At 39.6% G+C, this 19,651-nt stretch overlaps 1 protein-coding gene across 1 annotated transcript; it reads left to right on the top strand.

The window, feature by feature from the left end:
- The first annotated feature begins 4,721 nt into the window (after window positions 1–4,721).
- On the top strand, window positions 4,722–6,926 carry LOC115213901 (zinc finger protein 665-like). The gene has a single exon (XM_029782880.2). It carries the CDS (start codon window positions 5,228–5,230, stop codon window positions 6,740–6,742), a length of 1,515 nt encoding a protein of 504 aa, XP_029638740.1. The 5' UTR covers window positions 4,722–5,227; the 3' UTR covers window positions 6,743–6,926.
- Window positions 6,927–19,651: the final 12,725 nt, after the last annotated feature.

Here is a 19,651-nt window from a genome sequence, read left to right as displayed (position 1 = left end):
TCTCCGGAATAATAGATGTCTTTGTTTGAAGTCTTGTTATTCGTTTAGAAGCTGAAATGTAAACCATCTCTATGAGAAGTGCTATATTTATAGTGTAAATGATGAAAGTTGTGTTGATAATGGAAAGATGCTAGAAAGAGAAATTAGCTGAAAGGGAAGAAACTGAAGGATTCTGATAAATGCAGTGGTTAGGATTAACTAAGCAACTTTCTCTGATTGCTTATCCCAAATAGGTGGAAGATGTGTTTTAATGACATCATCATTTAACGTCCACTTTCCATGCTAGCATGGGTTGGACGGTTTTGACTGAGCGCTGGCGAACCAGATGGCTGCACCAGGCTCCAATCTTGATCTGGCAGAGTTTCTACAGCTGGATGCCCTTCCTAACACCAACCACTCTGAGAGTGTAGTGGGTGCTTTTTACATGCTACCGGCACGGGGCCAGTCTGGCAGTACTGGCAATGACCTAGCTTGAATCTTTTTACACATGCCACCAGCACAGGTGCCAGTAAGGCGACATTGGTAATGATCATGCTCGAATGGTGCCCTTTTATGTGCCTACAGCACGGAGCCAGTTAGCTGATCTGGCAACGATCACGTTTAGATGGTGCTCTTGGCACCCTACTAGCACAGGTACAAGTGCCAGTAAGGCGATGCTGGTAATGATCACACTCAAATGGTGCCCTTTTATTTGCTACTGGCATGAAAGCCGGTTAGCTGATGTGAAAGTATAATAGTAATTGTTAAAAGAACAAGATTTATGTTTGTCAGGACTCATCTAAACTGCGGACATCAATTTCATGATTGACATACTGAACAAGTCTCAACTGAGATGAGACTTATTGAAGTTATGTCCCAAAGGTCAAGTACAAGCTGTATCCACTTGCAAGTGCAGTAAAATAAAAAAAAATCTTAAGTGTGAGCAGGCATGGCTGTGTGGTAAGAAGTTTACTTCCCAACTACATAGTTCTGGGTTCAGTTCCACTGTATGGCACCTTGGGCAAGTGTCTACTTTAGCCTCAGGGTTTGGTAGATAATGATAATATAATAATGAAATTATTCAGGTGTACTAGAACTCATCAAAGGTGCGTGTACAGTACATAGAATTATGTACAAAAGTCAAGAAAGTGAATAGTGTATGAGTGTGCATGCGTATGGAGCGGGGGGCAGATATCAGGTGTAGTGTTGGCGAATTTCAGGAAGCATGGAGGTTCTAAGGGATGCAATGTCTCAGCAACTAACAACTGAGGCAGGTAGTTTGTTCCACGCTTCAGTAACTCTGAGTGTGAAAAAAATGTTTCCGAAAGTCATGGGAGCTGTGCTGTTTTCTGACTTTGTAGGCGTGCCCACGTGTGTTAGACACATAGATTTCAAAAAGGTGCTCAAGAAGGTTGATGGCACGATGGTTAATAATTTTGTGGGTGTTTACCAAATTAGTTGCCAGACGTCAGAGCTTCAATACATCTATGCCCAGGGAAGCAAGGCATTTAAAGTATGGTAGATGCCTCATGGAGGGTATTCGCTTCGTTATACATCTCTGAACTATTACCAAGAAGTCAATGTCTTGAACAAGCTGGGGGTTCCAGACTGGTGATGCAAATTCCAAGTGTGGCTGCACCATTGCCATATATGGCCTTAAACAGATAGCTGGAGAGTGGCTGCCAAAGGTCTTGCTGAGGGATGTCAAGACGCCCTCAGCCTTCTTGACAATTTTAGAGATGTGCTTTGTCCAGTGCAAATCGCTGCTGACAGTAATGCCCAGGTCACGTTCCCAAGAAGACTTCTTGATATTAGATATATCTATGTGTGTGCCTTTGAGTTGATGTGTTTACATCCCTTGTAACATGGTGGTTCAGTAAAAGAGAATCAAATATATACCAGGTTTAAGAAAGCATAAGTATTAGGGTTGATTCATTTTAAGGTGGTGCCCCCAGCATGACTGCAATCAAATTACTTATGAATTAAAAGATAAAAGATATAAAAAAAAAAGGGTCCTCTTCTGCCCAGCCAGGCTGTTTTGGAGATACAAAATTTGAAGCCTGACGGATGTAGATTTTCTAGTTTTATAAATTTGAAGTGTTACTGTGTAATAAACATCAGACACAATGGACTTATTTAGTCCCAGGCAATTAAGTTTATTGTACATTGATCCCAATCTCACTCTGAACACAATTCATTACAACTGTCGGTATAATTTCAATTTGAGGGTTTGTTTATGCACATTTGATTTGGCACTTGTGCCGGTGGCATGTAAAAGGGCACCATTCAAGCGTGATCGTTACCAACGTTGCCTTACTGGCACCTGTGCCAGTGACATGTGTAAAAAGATTCAAGCGAGGTCATTGCCAGTACCCACTGACTGGCCCCCATGCCGTGGCACATAAAAGGGCACCATTCAAGCATGATCGTTACCAACGACGCCTTACTGGCACCTGTGCCGGTAGCATGTGTAAAATGATTTGAGCAAGGTCATTGTCAGTACTGCCTGACTGGCCCGCATGCCAGTGGCGCGTAAAAGGCACCCACTACACTCACGGAGCAGTTGGCATTAGGAAGGGCATCCAGCTTGTAGAAACTCTGCCAGATCAAGATTGGAGCCTGGTGCAGCCATCTGGTTTGCCAACCCTCAGTCAAAACCGTCCGACCCCTGCTAGCATGGAAAGCGGACGTTAAACGATGATGATGATTAGCTGTAAAGTTGCAAAAACTAATTGCACAGCACATATGGTCTTCCTCATTGTAAACAGCATCACTATTGTTGTTCATGAATCAGAAACATATTTGCATATACGTGGTGATTATAATTATATTCCTATGACTTGTCACATGCAATTTCCTTCCAATATGGTAACAGCTCTTTACCTGTTAGATAGAATTTACTTTGATAATTTTGATTTTCAAGCAGAGATTTAAAGAGATATTAAAGCATTTAACAAAACGGGGGCAGGAGGAGAGAGAGATATATAAAATAGGGGGAAAGTTGGAACCTATGCAACCTAGACACAACATTGGTTACTTAAATGGAAATCTTGAAACATACTCCAGTGACACCATGCTGGTCTTTTCTGTTTTTAACATAAAAATAATTCAAGCACAACTCATATCTAAAAAGCACTACTGTATTCCAACAGCCCTAATCATGAGGGACAGACAACTAAAGCCCTCGTAGTCACCCCAAATGCTAGCTTCACTACTACTGAAGACAAAGGCACATCTTGATATAGCTAGAACTACAACTGAAAGACCAGTCCTTCCATTTGGGGCTAGAAGATATTTCAGCCCATAACAGATACTAACGATTTTCAAGTGAAACCCATCGTGGGATAGTGCTGCTGCTACCCACACTGACATTCTGGACTGCATCCAGAGAAGGGCTACTTGGCAACTCCATCACTAACAGACATACTCCAGCTTCTAGTTCATAAGCATACGATCTCTATCTCTATCTATTCTACCATTACTATCTTGGCCTCTGTTCTTCAGAGCTGACTGTCTTCATAACTCCATTACTTATAATACATCTGTCCCACTTATCTCTCCTCCTCTTGACACATTTGGTGCACCCAACCACTCTTTCCCCTCATGCTAACCACTCCTTCAACCACAGAACATCATTTCTCTGGAAGCTTCTCTCTGTTCATGTTAATCTGCAGCAGTTTAAACTGAACATTAACAACGTGAATCTTACCTGTCTAGGATGGCTTGTAAGAGCTGCAATAGGCGTTTGGTGAAGGCCGTAATTGTTTTCACGAGTTTGTGCGATGATGTGCGGTGTAACGGATATAGAACATGTAGAATCACATCAGTATGATGTAGCTCACCACCAAATGTAGTGTGTAGATGTAACGCTTGAAGGAACTCAACCAGTTTGTCTCCGTGAGGCCCAACGCTCATTATTATGTTCAAGGTAAACGTGTCTAAGGAATACTCAGCCAATTAAAAGTTCATTCAGGCCACGCAATTCAATGAACCGAACAACTGAATCCTTATCATCGAACGACGGAGAACACCACCACCACCACCACAGATACAATTGAAGGTGTTTCTGGTTGTCTTAAATTATGTCGGGGACTTGTAAGTTATGACGCCGGTATCATTCTCACAAGGGAATCATTTTCGGTAGCACCGCTGGTTCAGATAATAATTAGTCCAGTTCATTAAGGATGCCTCATGTCTAGTAATTATCTCGTGTTAAGGTGAATATTTAATGTTTGTGGATAACATCTTTGAGATCCGCTTTTCTGACATCTGAACACCTGCCAGATTGAATATTTTATTTCGTTACAAACTAAGTCCAACCTCAAATTATTTGCAGGGAACAAAGGAATCCAGAAACCCCTGAAAACACTCACTTGCTCAGCAAAACCAACACCACGGATTATTTTGTGCTGCCATCACACAACATTTTCTCTACTTTTTCACTATTCGCGAATACTGATTTATTGACTCTACACACACACACACACACACACATATACACAAACATCCTTTACTGAACACACACACACCCACGTCAGGTTTTTGCTTTCCTTGTTTAATCAAAAACCGTTCCGTTACAAACTATTGTAGAAAAACATTATTTTCACCATAATCTCTGCTATCACTTCTTAACGGATTCTCGTTCTCTTTTTATTATTATTTTAATTTATTTCCCCCCACTTATTATCCATTAACCCTCTTCACATTTTTTAACATAGAGAAAGAAGTATTTTGTCTACAACAGCAGATGCGTGTCACTTGGAGAGAACTTCTTTTGCCACAAGTATTCAAGTGGTAAGTAGAAAATATATCTGCTTTGCCTATTTTCTTCCAAGCAATCCTGAGATGAGAAACAAGAAGCTGTACCTTATCATATATTGGTTGGCATTTCTCAGTTTTAAAGACTTCTCAAATTCTTTAATATGGAAGACGTTAATCCCTTGGACACTTTAAACCCAACCGTTTTCAATAATATCGATTCAGTAACAGAAACACACAGTGGTGAGACCTCTTTATCTTGTGAGACATTTACTAAACAAACATCACCAGAGAGAAATATTCCTGAATATTGCTGTGAGGTTTGTAAGAAAACATTTTCTTCAGAACGGGAATTTTTCGCACACAAAGAAATACACGATGGGGAAAAACTCTTTAACTGTGAAATCTGTGGGAAGTATTTTGTAAATTGCAATAAGTTAAAACGTCACAAAATAATCCACGCTGGAGAAAAACCGTTTCACTGTGAAGTATGTGGAAGTCTTATGTGTCGAACAGTAAGTTAAGAAGACACAAGAGAATCCACAGTGAAGAAAAATCCTACCATTGTGATGTTTGTGGGAAATGTTTTGTTTCACTCAGTAAAATAACAAGACACAAACGGATTCATACTGGCGAGAAACCTTATCACTGTGACGTGTGTGGGAAATGTTTTGTGGACAATAGCAGTTTGTCAAGGCATAGTCGAATCCACACGGGAGAAAGGCCGTACGGTTGTGAAATCTGTGGGAAATGTTTTATTAATAAATCAAATCTTGTTATCCATATACGCAGTCACACTGGAGAAAAACCTTATCACTGTGATGTGTGTGGGAAATCGTTTTTTGATAATAGTTATTTAACAAGTCACAAAAGGATCCACAGCGGAGAGAAACCATTCCAGTGTGAAACGTGTGGGAAATCTTTTATCTGCAAAAGTGATTTAACAAAACACAAACGAATCCACACTGGCGAGAGACCCTATCACTGTGGGTTGTGTGAGAAATCCTTTATTGATAATAGCAGTTTGGCAAAACACAGAAGGGTCCACACCGGAGAGAAGACCTACCACTGTCAGATATGTGGGAAGTCATTGATGAGTAATTCAAAACTTGTTATACACATCCGTAGTCATACTGGAGAGAAACCATATCATTGTGATATATGTGGAAAGTATTTTGTGGATAATAGCTATTTAACAACACACAAAAGATTACACAGTGGAGAGAAACCTTACCACTGTGAAATCTGTGGAAAATCCTTCATGAATAATTCAAAATTAATTATCCATATCCGAAGTCACACTGGAGAAAAACCATTTCACTGTGACATTTGTGGGAAGTATTTAGTGTCTGACAGTAATTTAGCCAGACACAAAGAAATACATAGTGGAATAAAACCTTTCCACTGTGATATCTGTGGGAAATTTTTCGTTTATAACAGCGATTTAAGGAAACACAAGAGAATCCACACTGGTGAAAAGTCGTTCTATTGTGATATATGTGGCAAATCTTTCATTCAAAATTCAAGTCTTGTTATTCACATACGAAGTCACACTGGAGAGAAACCTTATCACTGTGGCTCATGTGGCAAGTGTTTTGTCTCTAACAGTAAATTGAAAAGACATACACGGATCCACACTGGAGAACAACCCTATCACTGTGATGTGTGTGGTAAATCTTTTGTTGACAATAGCTATTTAACCAGTCACAAAAGGATCCATAGTGGAGAGAAATTGTTTCATTGTGGGATCTGTGGGAAATATTTCATTAATAATTCAAGTCTTGTTATCCACATCCGTAGCCACACGGGAGAGAAACCATTTCACTGTGACATTTGTGGCAAATCTTTCTCTGTCAATTGCAGTCTTTTAGTTCATAAAAGGATCCACACTGGGGAAAGACCTTATTATTGTGATGCGTGTGGGAAATCTTTCATCACCAACAGTCTCTTAAAAGCACACAAACAAACCCACACTGGAGTGAAACTTTTTAAATGTGAAACATAACAAAATTATCGTTTTGCAAATGTAAACTGAAATAACATCAATGAGTAAACAATAGACTTTGTGATTTAGCTTTTATTTTTTACTTGTTTCAGTCATTAGCATGTGGCCATGCTGGGGTACCACCTTGAAGGATTTTTTAGCTAAATGAATCCAACCCAGTACTTCTGTTTTTTTTTTGTTTTTTTTTACTCTGATATTTATTCCATCAGTCTCTTTTCCTGAACTGCTAAGTTATAGGAATGTAAACACCAACATTGGCTGGCACACACACATGACAGGGTTCTTTCAGTTTCTGTCTTCCAAATCCACTCACAAGTCTTTGGTCAGCTCTAGACTATAGTAGAAGACACTTGCTTATGGTACCACACAGTGTAACTGAACCCATGACCATGTGGTTGGGAAACAAATTCTTTGCCCCCTAGCCATGCCTGTGTCTTTATATTCTATGTTTATATCCTGCGATGGTCTGGTAAAATACCAGTCATGTACTTGGATTGATATAATCGCTTATCCCACTTGACCCCATCCACAAATGTGGGGCCTTTTGCTCATCATAGAAACTATTGTGTTTTGAAGCATACGGACTGCTTCATGAAAATTGGATTACTACCAATTTTATTTCATGTAAAAAAATTTTTTTAATATAATTATTGGATTATTTTGTTGAGAAAAGGCTTTGGAACATTTGTATGTCTACCACTTGGGCTGAAAAGAATGTTTTTTTTAATTGAGCATTTTTATATTTTTTTATCATGGCTTCTTCATATAAACGCACAGTAAAAAAGTAGTTGCTAGTGTAGTAGTAACAACAATGTATTTAAAAATTTGAAAATTAAACCGGCAGAATATTTCAGACATCTTACATATGTGTTATTGTACAACACACAAAGAATAGTATGACTAAACACTGACAATCTAGATGCAAATACATGCACAGTGCTGATCGATTCAAATAAAAAGCTTAATGGCAGAAACGTTAGCACACTGGGCGAAATGCTTAGCGGTATTTCGTCTGCCGTTACGTTCTGAGTTCAAATTCCGCTGAGGTCGACTTTGCCTTTCATCCTTTCGGGGTTGATGAATTAAGTACCAGTTACGCACTGGGGTCGATGTAATCGACTTAATACCTATGTCTGTCCTTGTTTGTCCCCTCTGTCTTTAGCCCCTTGTGGGTAATAAAAAAATAGGTATTAATAACAGCAACTATTTTGGTTAATATCATGAACCCAAAAGAACTCCTTGGTTTAGGTTAAATCTTGGAAAGGTATATTGCAAAGTACAATGCTGCCTTACTTTGGAATGCATCAAGGAACTGGGAAAGCGTGTCATACCCCTATCTTGCCAGAAATGGAAGGGGCTGCCATACAGTTACAAAAGAATAGTTGATAGAAGCCCTGGCTTCTGTTTTTGTATTGCTGTTTCCGATGACAAAAGGAGAGTATCTGAAATATGATGTGGTCTTTGAGACAAGGGAGAAGATACAGGCTGAGTTACTGCTCCACATAACTCTAAAATATGTGGAGGCAGAACACAAGGTCCACTGCCGGGGACCTTGGTCTTTGCATTGCAGGTTGTGAGTGCTGAGATGATCTAAATTATCTGCAGAGGAATGTAGAGCCATCCGGAAGCTGTGCCTCACCATCAGTGCAGAAAGCCCAACTGGTCGTGTGTGCCAGTAAGAACCATTAAGTGCTTTCTGTCTTGCAAACTGAAAAACCAAAGGAAAGTGGCTGGCAATAGCAACAGTATGCTTCAGAACCTCCTGTTTTCAAAATACTACCAGTTAGGGTTTCAATGATGGTGAGACTAATTCAGTGTTTATATATATCTGTGTGAGTGTACACACATACATGATGGGCATTTAGTTTCCATCTACATAAGGCTTTGATCAGACTGCACACACACACACACACACACGTATGTATTTCAGTCAAATCCCCAACATTTTTAACACAGGATTTCCTAATGACTTAATAATAATTTCTTATATTGGCACAAAATCACAAATTGTAAGAGAGAAGTGATGATGATAAAGTATAACCAATGTTGATATATGATTGGCTCTTTGTTTTGATCTGAAAAGAATTGAAAAATTCAGTGAGTTATGGGGAGTCAAAATGTGAGCACGTTTTTTGGGGACACCCTGTATAACAAATAGACCGAATCTGAACTTGGTGTGGTGATAAAAATTCGAATTGTGATGGAACTGTGGCTGCAACGTTGTGCCTGGACTCAACCTGCAATTGGAACTATAAATCAGTTTATCATAGAACTTAACCAAGTCTTTTATAGCTTCAGTGCATTTCTGAAGTTGAGAGTAAGGCTTGAAAGTATGTTTGGTCTTGTGAGAAAAACCAGAACCATAGCAAGACTAGCTGAGCCTCATTTAATTTGTTATCTATTGGTTGGTGTTAGGAAGGGCTTCCAGCTGTAGAAACTCTGCCAGATCAGATTGGAGCCTGGTGCAGACATCTGGCTCACCAGTCCTCAGTCAAACCATCCAACCCATGCCAACATGGAAAGCAGACGTTAAATGATGATGATGCATTATCAGTAATAATTTTAAAAAACTGTTTTACAACAAATGCAAAATTATTCAAAACTTCAAACTGAAACTGAGAGGCAGAAAGAATGTGATACAGGAATATGTGAACTACAGAAACCAATACAGAAACAGTTATCATAGATACCAAAACTAACAAGCAAACATGTTCTTTTTCTCTTTCAAATTAGCCACTTCTCTAGTGTTAGTAGCATGGAAAAATTACTTTGTACACACTGTGACGTGGTTGGTATTAAGAAGGGCATCGTATCAAAACTGACACTGGAACACATGCAGTGCTGTGGCTTGCCAGAACCTGTCAAACTCTCCTACCCTTTTCAGCATGGAAAACATGTTAAATGATGATGATATGAATATATATATATATATAAAGTACACAGCATATATAAAACAGTAAAAGCTAGAATCTTTGTAACTCACTTAACAATGGCTTTAAACTAATGAAAAATAAATGTAAAACAGTCAAAATATAGAAATGTTCATGTTATATTTCTCAGCACAACCTTGGTTGTTTTTTTTTTGTTTTATTAATGCAATCTCCGAAAAAATACTTGAAAAGTTTATTTGTCAAAATATTAGAATTCCTTTTGAAGTTTCTGTTTCTTTCCATTTCTTTCTGAGCTTCATCCTTCTAATAGGACAGGTTCGATACTCTGTTTGATATTGAAATAGTCATCTTTTAAGGCTCTCCTAGAATTATATCTCAAGTGCTGTTAACTTTATATTCAAATTAAGACAATTGCACAGAAGTTCAAACATCTTGCTCAGAACATTGACCTCCTGGAATCTGTCCAGAGACGTGCAACCAAACGCATACCCTCCATCAGACACCTACCATATTCTGAGCGCCTTGTTTCCCTGAGCATGGATTCACTGAAGCTCCGGCATCTGGCAACGGACTTGGTAAACACCACAAAGTTATCAACCACCTCACCAACAACAACAACACTGAACACCTTTTTGATCTCCATGTGTCTAACACACGTGGACATGCCTACAAAGTCAGAAAACTACACAGCTCCCATGACTTTCGGAAACATTTTTTCACGCTCAGAGTTGCTGAAGCATGGAATAAACTGCCTGCGTCAGTTGTTGACTGCCATGACACTGCATCCTTTAAGGCCCTCATGCTTTCCGAAATCCACCGAAACTACACCTGATTATATATACACTTTAGATGAGTTGTAGTGCACCTGAGCACTGTACACAATTATTATTATTATTATTATTATTATTATTGTAAAGCAGTGTTATTTCCATCATTATGAACAGGTCATCAGTTGTACTGTCCTCATTGAATGTGACCACCATGGTTGATTAAACATCCTTTTATATAATATGATGCTAAAGTTGTCTCTTTAACTGATTTTTCTCCCTCAATAAAGATATATTAAAAATTTCAGTCAATTGCAGCACCCTTCTTTCTTTATCATAATAATATGCTTTCCAGGCAGAAATTTGTTATTCGATTTATATTTTTGTTATTGCCAATAGCAATTTCCAATATGTATTTGTCCAATAAATACAGAAATTGCTAAATTATTTCATTTTGATATTGATTTATTATTGAGTTTTACATTTATTCTCTACTTTTTTTTTTACTGTTATTCTATAAAATGAAGACATCTGTATATACTGATCTATTTATGTTAACCTCTCGAAACAAGGTAAAGTTTATATTTTAATTATTTAATGTCTGTTCATTGTTCTGTAGTAGATTGCAAGAAAATGTGTCTATTTCTTTGCTTTCTTCACCTTTAACCTTCTATCTTAATTTTTTTTACTGTAATCAAAATGTGTCCTGAGTAAAGTTGGGCATAAGAAGCATCAAATGTGGTGTGCAAGAGAGGTGCTTGTGCTGGTATGGCCATTCATAATGTATGAATGAGGACATCTGTGTGAGGGAGTGCCACTCCCTAACTGTTGAAGGAACCTGTGGAAGAGGCAGACCCAGGAAGACATGGGATGACGTGGTGAAGCATGACCTTCGAACATTGGGCCTCACAGAGGCAATGACAGGAGACCGGAACCTTTGGAGAAATGTTGTGATTGAGAAGACCAGGTAACTAAAGTGAGATTGCAGCCACACATGTCCAGCCCTGTTAAGAATATTCCTGATGCATCAGGTGATATGATATACTTGAGAAGACCTGTTGAGTCAAGTAAAATCAATATCGTAACTGGCGCAGGTGTCTGCTGGCTGGCTCTCATGCTGATGGCATGTAAAAAGCACTATCCAAACGTGGTCGATGCTAGTACTGCCTGACTGGTTCCTGTGCTGGTGGCATGTAAAAAGCACCCACTACACTCTCAGAGTGGTTGGTGTTCGGAAGGGCATTCAGCTGTAGAAACACTGCCAGATCAGACTGGAGCCTGGTGCAGCCTCCTGGCTTCCCAGACCCCGGTCAAACCGTCCAACCTGTGCTAGCACAAAAAAACGGACGTTAAACAATGATGATGATGATGATGACAATGTACTTACAATAGCATGTTCTAGATGCTGCTTGTGGATCGTTATGTTTAATTTGTCCAGCTGGTTACAGCACACATCTGAATTGAAACTTCCTATTTGTGGGGGAAGACAACACCCTTCTAATCCCACAAACCTTTGAGTGAAGTCCTGTCTTGGAGGTTGTTTGTGGTGATTCACCGCTCTTCCCCACGGATTGTTTATTCCCTTGTTTTACACCAGCATATGTATTTTCCACTTGTTTCATGTGGGGACCTTCTTTGGAGTTAATAAACTCAAAGCTGTCAGTCCTTGCTCTATGTTGAAAATTATAACCACCAATTTCAGGAATATGAAAGTAGGCCCTCCACAAGTCATTGAAAATTGTGGTTCCTGGAAGAACAAACTGATGTATGCATTCCTCTCATGTCATGATACTAATATAGCATTGTATAAAGAAAAACATATCTGGTCTTGTGACACACTCCTCCAAAAGCCCATTGTTCTGGTAGCACCCTTCCTCAGTTTTATTTACATCTTGAGAAGACTGTTTTTTCTATCTCAATAGTCTTTCCAGGAACTGGATTGTGGAGCAGGTCCTCCACACACATTTCACAAACGTAGCTGTTGTAATCAACAGCTGTGCAGTGGCCCATCTCCTGTTCTTCAACTCAAAACTGAAGTCAATTCTTTTACCATGAGTAAAGGAAAAGCAGTCCAGTCCTAATAGAAAGCATCTTCCAACCTTGTAGCTTTTCTAACAGACACTTACTTGTTGCATTCTTTTCAGGAGGATTGCCAATAAATTTTCTTGCAAAGCATCTTCTTCACATAGGGTCTCTTTGTACATAATTTTTCACTTTTAGGGAAAACACCCTTCTCTTGCAAGTGAGAAACTACATCCTCCTTGATTTTCAGTTTCGTATTCAAAAAGTTAAATGAGTAGGTTGCAGTCATACTTGTATTTAGGTTGGAAAGATCCAGGAAAACAGTTCAAAATGATGGAAGTGAGGTACTGACAGGACAGCAACCAAAATTATCTTTTTCTCAAAAAGACAGGTGAAAACAATAAAATTGATATTGTACAAACATTCAGAAAATAGACGTTTTAATCACCTTGGCTTTGTTACAATGGAAACAGGCACCAATGTGTCTGGCTTTTGATTGGCTAAAATTACCCAAAATTGGCAAACTTTAAAATCTATTAATTTTTATTTATAAATTTATGACAAAAGTAAATTTCATTTCCATAGTTAGCATACAAAACTACATCAGTACACCAAATTAGAAAACAATTAATATAGAATTTTAAAAAAATTAAAATCAGTTACAGCAACAGAAAAGATCCTTTTCGTACCACTGGCACTAGTGATATTGTTGAGTAATTTACAAGACAGAAACAGAGAACAAAAATAAAAGGGGGGTGGACTCGTCCTACTTAATGAGGAGGAGTGTTAAAGGCAGTGAGGAGGTGGGTTTATGCCAAGACTAAAGTATGATAGAGGGACAAGCATAAGGGAGATATGTGGCTAGCACATTATACAGGAGTGTCAGAGTAGTTGGAAGGGGATAGTGACGCAGTGTCAGAGCAAACTCTGAGGATGCAAGAAGGTGAGTATAAGAAAGGATAGAAACAATAGGTGAGGGGAGAGGAGAAGGTTCTTTCATGTGTGTGGGGTGAGAGTAACGGGTGATTAGAGATGAAGGTAAAAGTTAATGGGAAATATCTGTGTAGTGAGGGGTATAGTGGGAGATAGAAGTGGCTCAGTAGGGATAGAACAGAAGGTTGGGGGGAAGATTGTGATGTGCAAGGTGTAGAAGTGGAATAAGAGATGTAGAGGGGCTATAATGTGTAGGGTGTGGTGACGTATATGCAAGGGTGCTGAGAATGAAAGCAGGTATGAGATGTTGAATGGAATAGAGCAGAGAGAGATAAATGAAGGCAGAGAAAGATGATTAGTGAAATAGCATGGGTGGAGAAGTGTGTGTGAGGGTAATGGGAAGGTATTATGAGTGTCCATACAGCTCTGAAGTGGTTACAGCCTTCAGGTAGTGCCTTAGGTAATGGAGTGATGAAGGGCTGGGTGTGAGGGGAATGATGTGTGAAGAATGCTTGGTGGGGTAAAATGGGTTAGAAACATAATCAGAATGCTCTTAGAATCTTATTTTTGCTGTGTTGGACAGGTTTTCTTGAGTACAGTGAATCAGGAATCATCTTTTTTTGTCATTTCCTTGATGTCTTTCAGTTTCCATTAAACAAATGTAATCACAAGGCTTTGGTTGACCCAGGGATATAGTGGAAGACACTTGCCAGAGATGCCATGCAGCGAGACTGGACCCAGAAACATGGGTTGGGAAGCAAAATGTTTAACCCACGGTCATGCCCTGCACTGTATCAACATCAGTTAGAAGTTGTGCAATAATTAATATTTCACAGTTCTGCCATGTTAATTTCTATAATCTTACAATCTCTTTACATTTCAGCCTGCTTTCTGTTTTACTTCTAAATGTTGAAAAACTGTTTTCTTATTTATAATAATAATCTTTTCTACTATAGGTACAAGACCTGAAATTTTTTTTGCCGAGGGGGGGGACTAATTAGTAACATTAATCCCAGTGATAAGCTGGTTCTTATTTTATCAACTCCAAACTGATGAAAGGCAAGGTCAACCTCAGCAGAATTTGAACTCGCGACAGGTGAAATGTCATGAAGCATTGTGTCCAGGTGCACTAACGATTCTGCCAGCTTGTTAGCTTATTTATAAGTGATAATTATGCTAATAATAAGGTGCAAGTGGATGAAACTCATGGAAAAAGGAGACTCAGGAAGATACGGGATGCAGTATTGAAGGCTGATCTCAAGATGTTGGGTCTTACAAAGGACTGAGATGATTGGCATTTTGCTGTGCTTGAGAGGATCTGCGTATTACAGCAAAAGCAATATCCTAAAGCCTTTCAATTGGGCTTCTATGAGTACTTTTTGTAGTGAGCCAAAACAGATGCTTTTTATATGGCACCAGCACCAGTGGAGTCACCAAATAGCTTGCAAGGCAAAAACCTCTGAGCGGAGAGAAGGAGTGGAACTGAGCCAAGTGATTGTGTGTCAGATGAGAGTTTGGAATATGATAAAGAGACAAAGATAGTTGTCTTATTATAAAGGAGATACTTGACTACCCTGGCAGGACAAGGTGGGAGAGAGAAAGACAGAAAGAGTTCGAGTTAGCAGGTCTACCCATAGGGAAGTGTGTGTGTGTGTGAGGTGGGGTATAAGTAGTAGAAGTGATAGAGGGGGATGTTCTATAAAAGTGTGAAGAGGTCTGGTTTGGCATGATTTCTACAGCTGGATGACCTTCCTAATGCCAACCACTTTACAGAGTGGATTGGATACTTTTTATGTGGCACCAGCAAGACCACCAAAGATATTGAAGGAGGTGGCTTTTTGTCAGGTGATAAGGGGTTGGAGAGAGAGAAACAGATGCCTGACTGTAGAGGGGACACGTGGTTATTCCAGTGAGAGGGAGAGAGAGAGGGAAAGCAAGTGAAAGTGAAAGAGACGAAGAGGGGTGGTGGCAATGTGCTGGAGCATACTCTCAAGGTACAAGGATGAGAATATTGATGGCATTGTAGAGTACTGCTCAGTTGCATGAGTACAGAGTTCACATAAAAGTAGGGAGAAGAGGAGTGGGGTGGGAGAGATACTGGTAATGCATGAAGAAGTGGAGAGGTGAGGAAGAGATGTAATTTAGGTTTATTGGAGTAGGACATGTGAAAAATTTAATGTTGCATGTGGATGGAACACACAGCAGTTCCAGAACTCGGTTTTGCCGAGCTGTGTTGATCCTCTCAAGAACTTCACACCACCAGACATCTTAGACCATTGTCATCTCCTCTGTGAAGCCCAACATCTTCAAATCAGCTCTCATTACGTGTGACTCCATATTTTCCTGGCTTTCCATCTTTCACAGGTACGCTCCACTTTCAGTGATTGACCCTTTATGCACCTGTCTTCATTCATACGCATCACATGTCCAAACCAACCTAGTCTTCTCTCTTGCAAACTGTATCTGATTCTTCTTATGCCCAACTTTTCTCTCAGCACATTTGCGCTTTGTCATACATGCACACTGATATGTGTATATCTATATCTATGTATATACCTATTTCTTTACTACCCACAAGGGGATAAACACAGAGAGGACAGACAAACGGATTAAGTCGATTATATCAACCCCAGTGAGTAACTGATACTTATTTAATCGACCCCAAAAGGATGAAAGACAAAGTCGACCTTGGCGGAATTTGAACTCAGAACGTAGCGGCAGACGAAATACCGCTAAGCATTTCGCCCCGCATGCTAACATTTCTGCCAGCTCGCCGCCTATGTATATACCATCATCATCATCATCATTCAATGTCTGCTCTCCATGCTGGCATGGATTAAATGGTTTTAGAGCTGATGAGCCAGAGAGCTGCACCAGGTTCCGGTCTGATCTGGCAATGTTTCTACAGCTGGATGCCCTTCCTAATGCCAACCACTCCAGGAGTGAAATGAGTGCTTTTACATGCCACTTATATATATATATATATATATATATATGTATAACATGAGGGATCAGTTTCTGACTGAAGAATGAAGGCTTGAATGACCCGTTTGTCTTTTTGTTCGTCCCTTCGTGTATTTCACGTTATTTATTTATATAAAGGTCTATTATATATATGTATATATATATATATATATATGTATATATATATATATATAAGGCACAGGCATATCTGTGTGGTAAGAAGCTTGCTTCCTAACTACATGGTTCCAGGTTCAGTCCCACTGCATGGCACTTTGGGCAAGTGTTCTCTACAATAGCATTGGGCTGACCAAAGCCTTGTGAGTGGATTTGGTTGGCGGAAACTGAAATAAGCCCATCATGTGTGTGTGTGTGTGTGTCTGTGTTTGTCCGTCCCCCCACCGTCGCTTGACAACCGATGTTGATGTGTTTACGTCCCTGTAACTTACTGGTTCGGCAAAAGAGACCGACAGAATAAGTACTAGGCTTACAAAGAATAAGTCCTGGGGTCAATTTCTTTGAATAAAGGCAGTGATCAGTCAAATGACTGAAACAAATAAAAGAATATATATATATATATTATATATATATATATATATATATAGCGTGTGATGGGCAAATTGTTGCCATTTTATATTTTTATTTTGTGCATTGTTTGTTTTTAATTTTGTTAACTATAGTAGGGTCAGATGGGCACCATCTGTGAGAAAAACAGCACCATGACGCAATTCACTCTGCCAGAAATTTGAAAATGATTATTTGGCATTTGCACCATAAGCTCCAATACAAACATTTCAGAGTGTTTGGGTGTCAATTTGAAGACAATGCCATCTGAGGAAATGTACTGAGAGTGATAAAAATCAAACATCCAGTCGACATCATGGTGTTTGGAGTAATCATTAGTGATGGTGACGTTATGTGTCCATTGTTTTCCCACATGGCTTCGGACTCAACACGGAGGTTGTATCAAGTGCTTGGAGGAGGTAGTACTGCCCTGGGTCAAGAGGGTGGCTGCTGGAAGATCCTATGTCTGGCAATTAGACTCTCCACCATGCTACACAAGCTAGAGAACCCAGTTATGACTATCAGACAATTTCTGTGATCCCATCATCCCTAACATCTGGCCACCTAACTCCTAGCAAGGATTATGGCAGCATTCACCATCTTATACAAGAAGACAAGAAGAGTTGCAGGAGATTCAGAAGTCATCTGGATGCTGTGGTTGAAGCCAATGGCAATTTTGTTGAATAAATTTACTCTTTAATTTTTCAAGATATTTTTATGCAATTCTGCTAAATATATCTGTTAAAATGAGATACCAGTGTTGTTTTCATTTTTGTGTAATTAAGGTGACAGTTTATTCACCACACCCTATATATGCGTATGTATGTATCATCATCATCATTTAGCATCATTTTTCTAAGCTGGCTTGGGTTAGATAGTTTGGCTAGAACTGTGAAGCCGGAGAGCTGTACAAGACTCCGGTCTGGTTTGGCTTGGTTTCTATGGCTGGATGCCCTTTCTAACACCAACCACTCCAAGAATGTGATGGGTGCCTTTACTTGTCACTGGCACAAGTGCCTTTTATGGGTTATAAGCACCTGCTATGACTATAATTTCACTTGGCTTGATGTATCTTCTCAAGCACAGCCAATCTCTTATTGCCTCTGTGAGACTCAACATCTGAAGGTCATGCTTCACCACCTCATCCCGTGTCTACCTCTTCACTTCACAGCTCAAGATGGGCACTTCTTTATGCAGCTGTTCTCATCTATATGCATGACATGATTACAGCAACATAGTCTTCTCTCTTGCACACCACATCTGATGCCTCTTATGCCCAATTTTTCTCTCAAGACATTTACACTCAGTCATACATGCACACTGGCATTGCAAATCCAGTGAAGCAGACTGGCTTCATTTCTTTCATACCTTTGCACGTTCTCTGCAGTCACAGCCCATGTTCCACTGCCTGTTTGCATGGCTGTTTGTACTCAGGGATATGATGTGCAACATCACATCCCTGGCAGCTACATGTGGTGCTTAAAATAGGTAAGAACCTCATACATAAATGGAAGCTCTTCCAAAAACCAGGGACTTATATAGATGGGAGAAAACAATGTAAGCTTGGCTTAGCAGCGAGATAGCAAGAATCCTAAAAAACTTGCTCAACCTGGGGACCTTTCTAAAAGTCTTCAAGAAAGAAGTTTTTAGTCAATGTCCTCATCTAAAACGTTTTCTTCTACAGGCTTGGAATTTGCAATTCATTGAATAGGCCTGCTGCAGCTTCTTCGAATATCACCATGAATATAACCAGAGCTGATGCAAGAGAACCGCATCCCACCTGCAGCATCCATGCACAGTCAAATATTTTTTGTTTACAAAACTGACATATTTATTCCTCCAGTTGTAGAGAGGTTATGCACCTTTGGTCAATTGAGCCTGATGAATTACCTGTATTGTTAAGCACTTCATAGGTGCAAAACCAATGGTCACTCTATGGCCGGCCACAACATCTAACTTCCTAAAAAAATATATCACTGCTCTACTGCTTTAGAGTATACTTCTTTTTGGGATATATGAACTACTGACGATATATGTGTGTATATATATATATATATAACCAAGAAAAAAGCAACAAGAAATGATCGGTAGTTTAGTACAATTGTTTCATACTAAGAACATTTTATTTAAAGCTGCAAATATTACAGCAAATATAATGTCAAGTATTCATCAGCTAAATCACATATATGTGATTTAGCTGATTTAGCCTGTTTCTTTGCTCTGATGGCTTTGTCTACCATATTAGTCCACCACCACGTTACTCTAGGTCAGGGACTTTATATATATTATATATATATATTATATATATTATATATAATATATATTATATATATATAATATATATTATATATATATGATATAATATATATATATATATATATATATATATATATATATATGTTGCCAGCACCGCCCCGACTGGCCTCCATGTCGGTGTCACGTAAAAAGCACCATCCGTCTGTGGCCGTTTGCCAGCCCCGTCTGGCACCTGTGCGGGTGGCACGTAAAAAGCACCATCCGTCCGTGGCCAGTCGGGGCGGCGCTGGCAACGGCCACGAACGGATGGTGCCTTTTACGTGCCACCGGCACGGGGGCCAAGCAAGGCTGGCAAACGCCACAGACGGATGGTGCTTTGTACGTGCCACTGGCACGAGGCCAGTCTGGGCGGCGCTGGCAACGGCCATGAACGGATGGTGCTTTTTATGTGCCACCGGCACGAGGCCAGTCAGGGCGGCACTGGCAACGGCCACATTCGGATGGTTCTCTTACGT

This window comes from Octopus sinensis, linkage group LG1 (assembly GCF_006345805.1).
Source record: "Octopus sinensis linkage group LG1, ASM634580v1, whole genome shotgun sequence".
Classification (NCBI taxonomy): Eukaryota; Metazoa; Mollusca; class Cephalopoda; order Octopoda; family Octopodidae; genus Octopus; species Octopus sinensis.
The sequence above is the reverse complement of the archived record's forward strand: the minus strand, read 5'-3'. Positions and strand labels throughout refer to the sequence as shown.

Bases quoted from the DNA above. Each gene is read 5' to 3' on its own strand.
- LOC115213901 (XM_029782880.2), top strand. From the start codon at position 5,228: ATGTGGAAGTCTTATGTGTCGAACAGTAAGTTAAGAAGACACAAGAGA.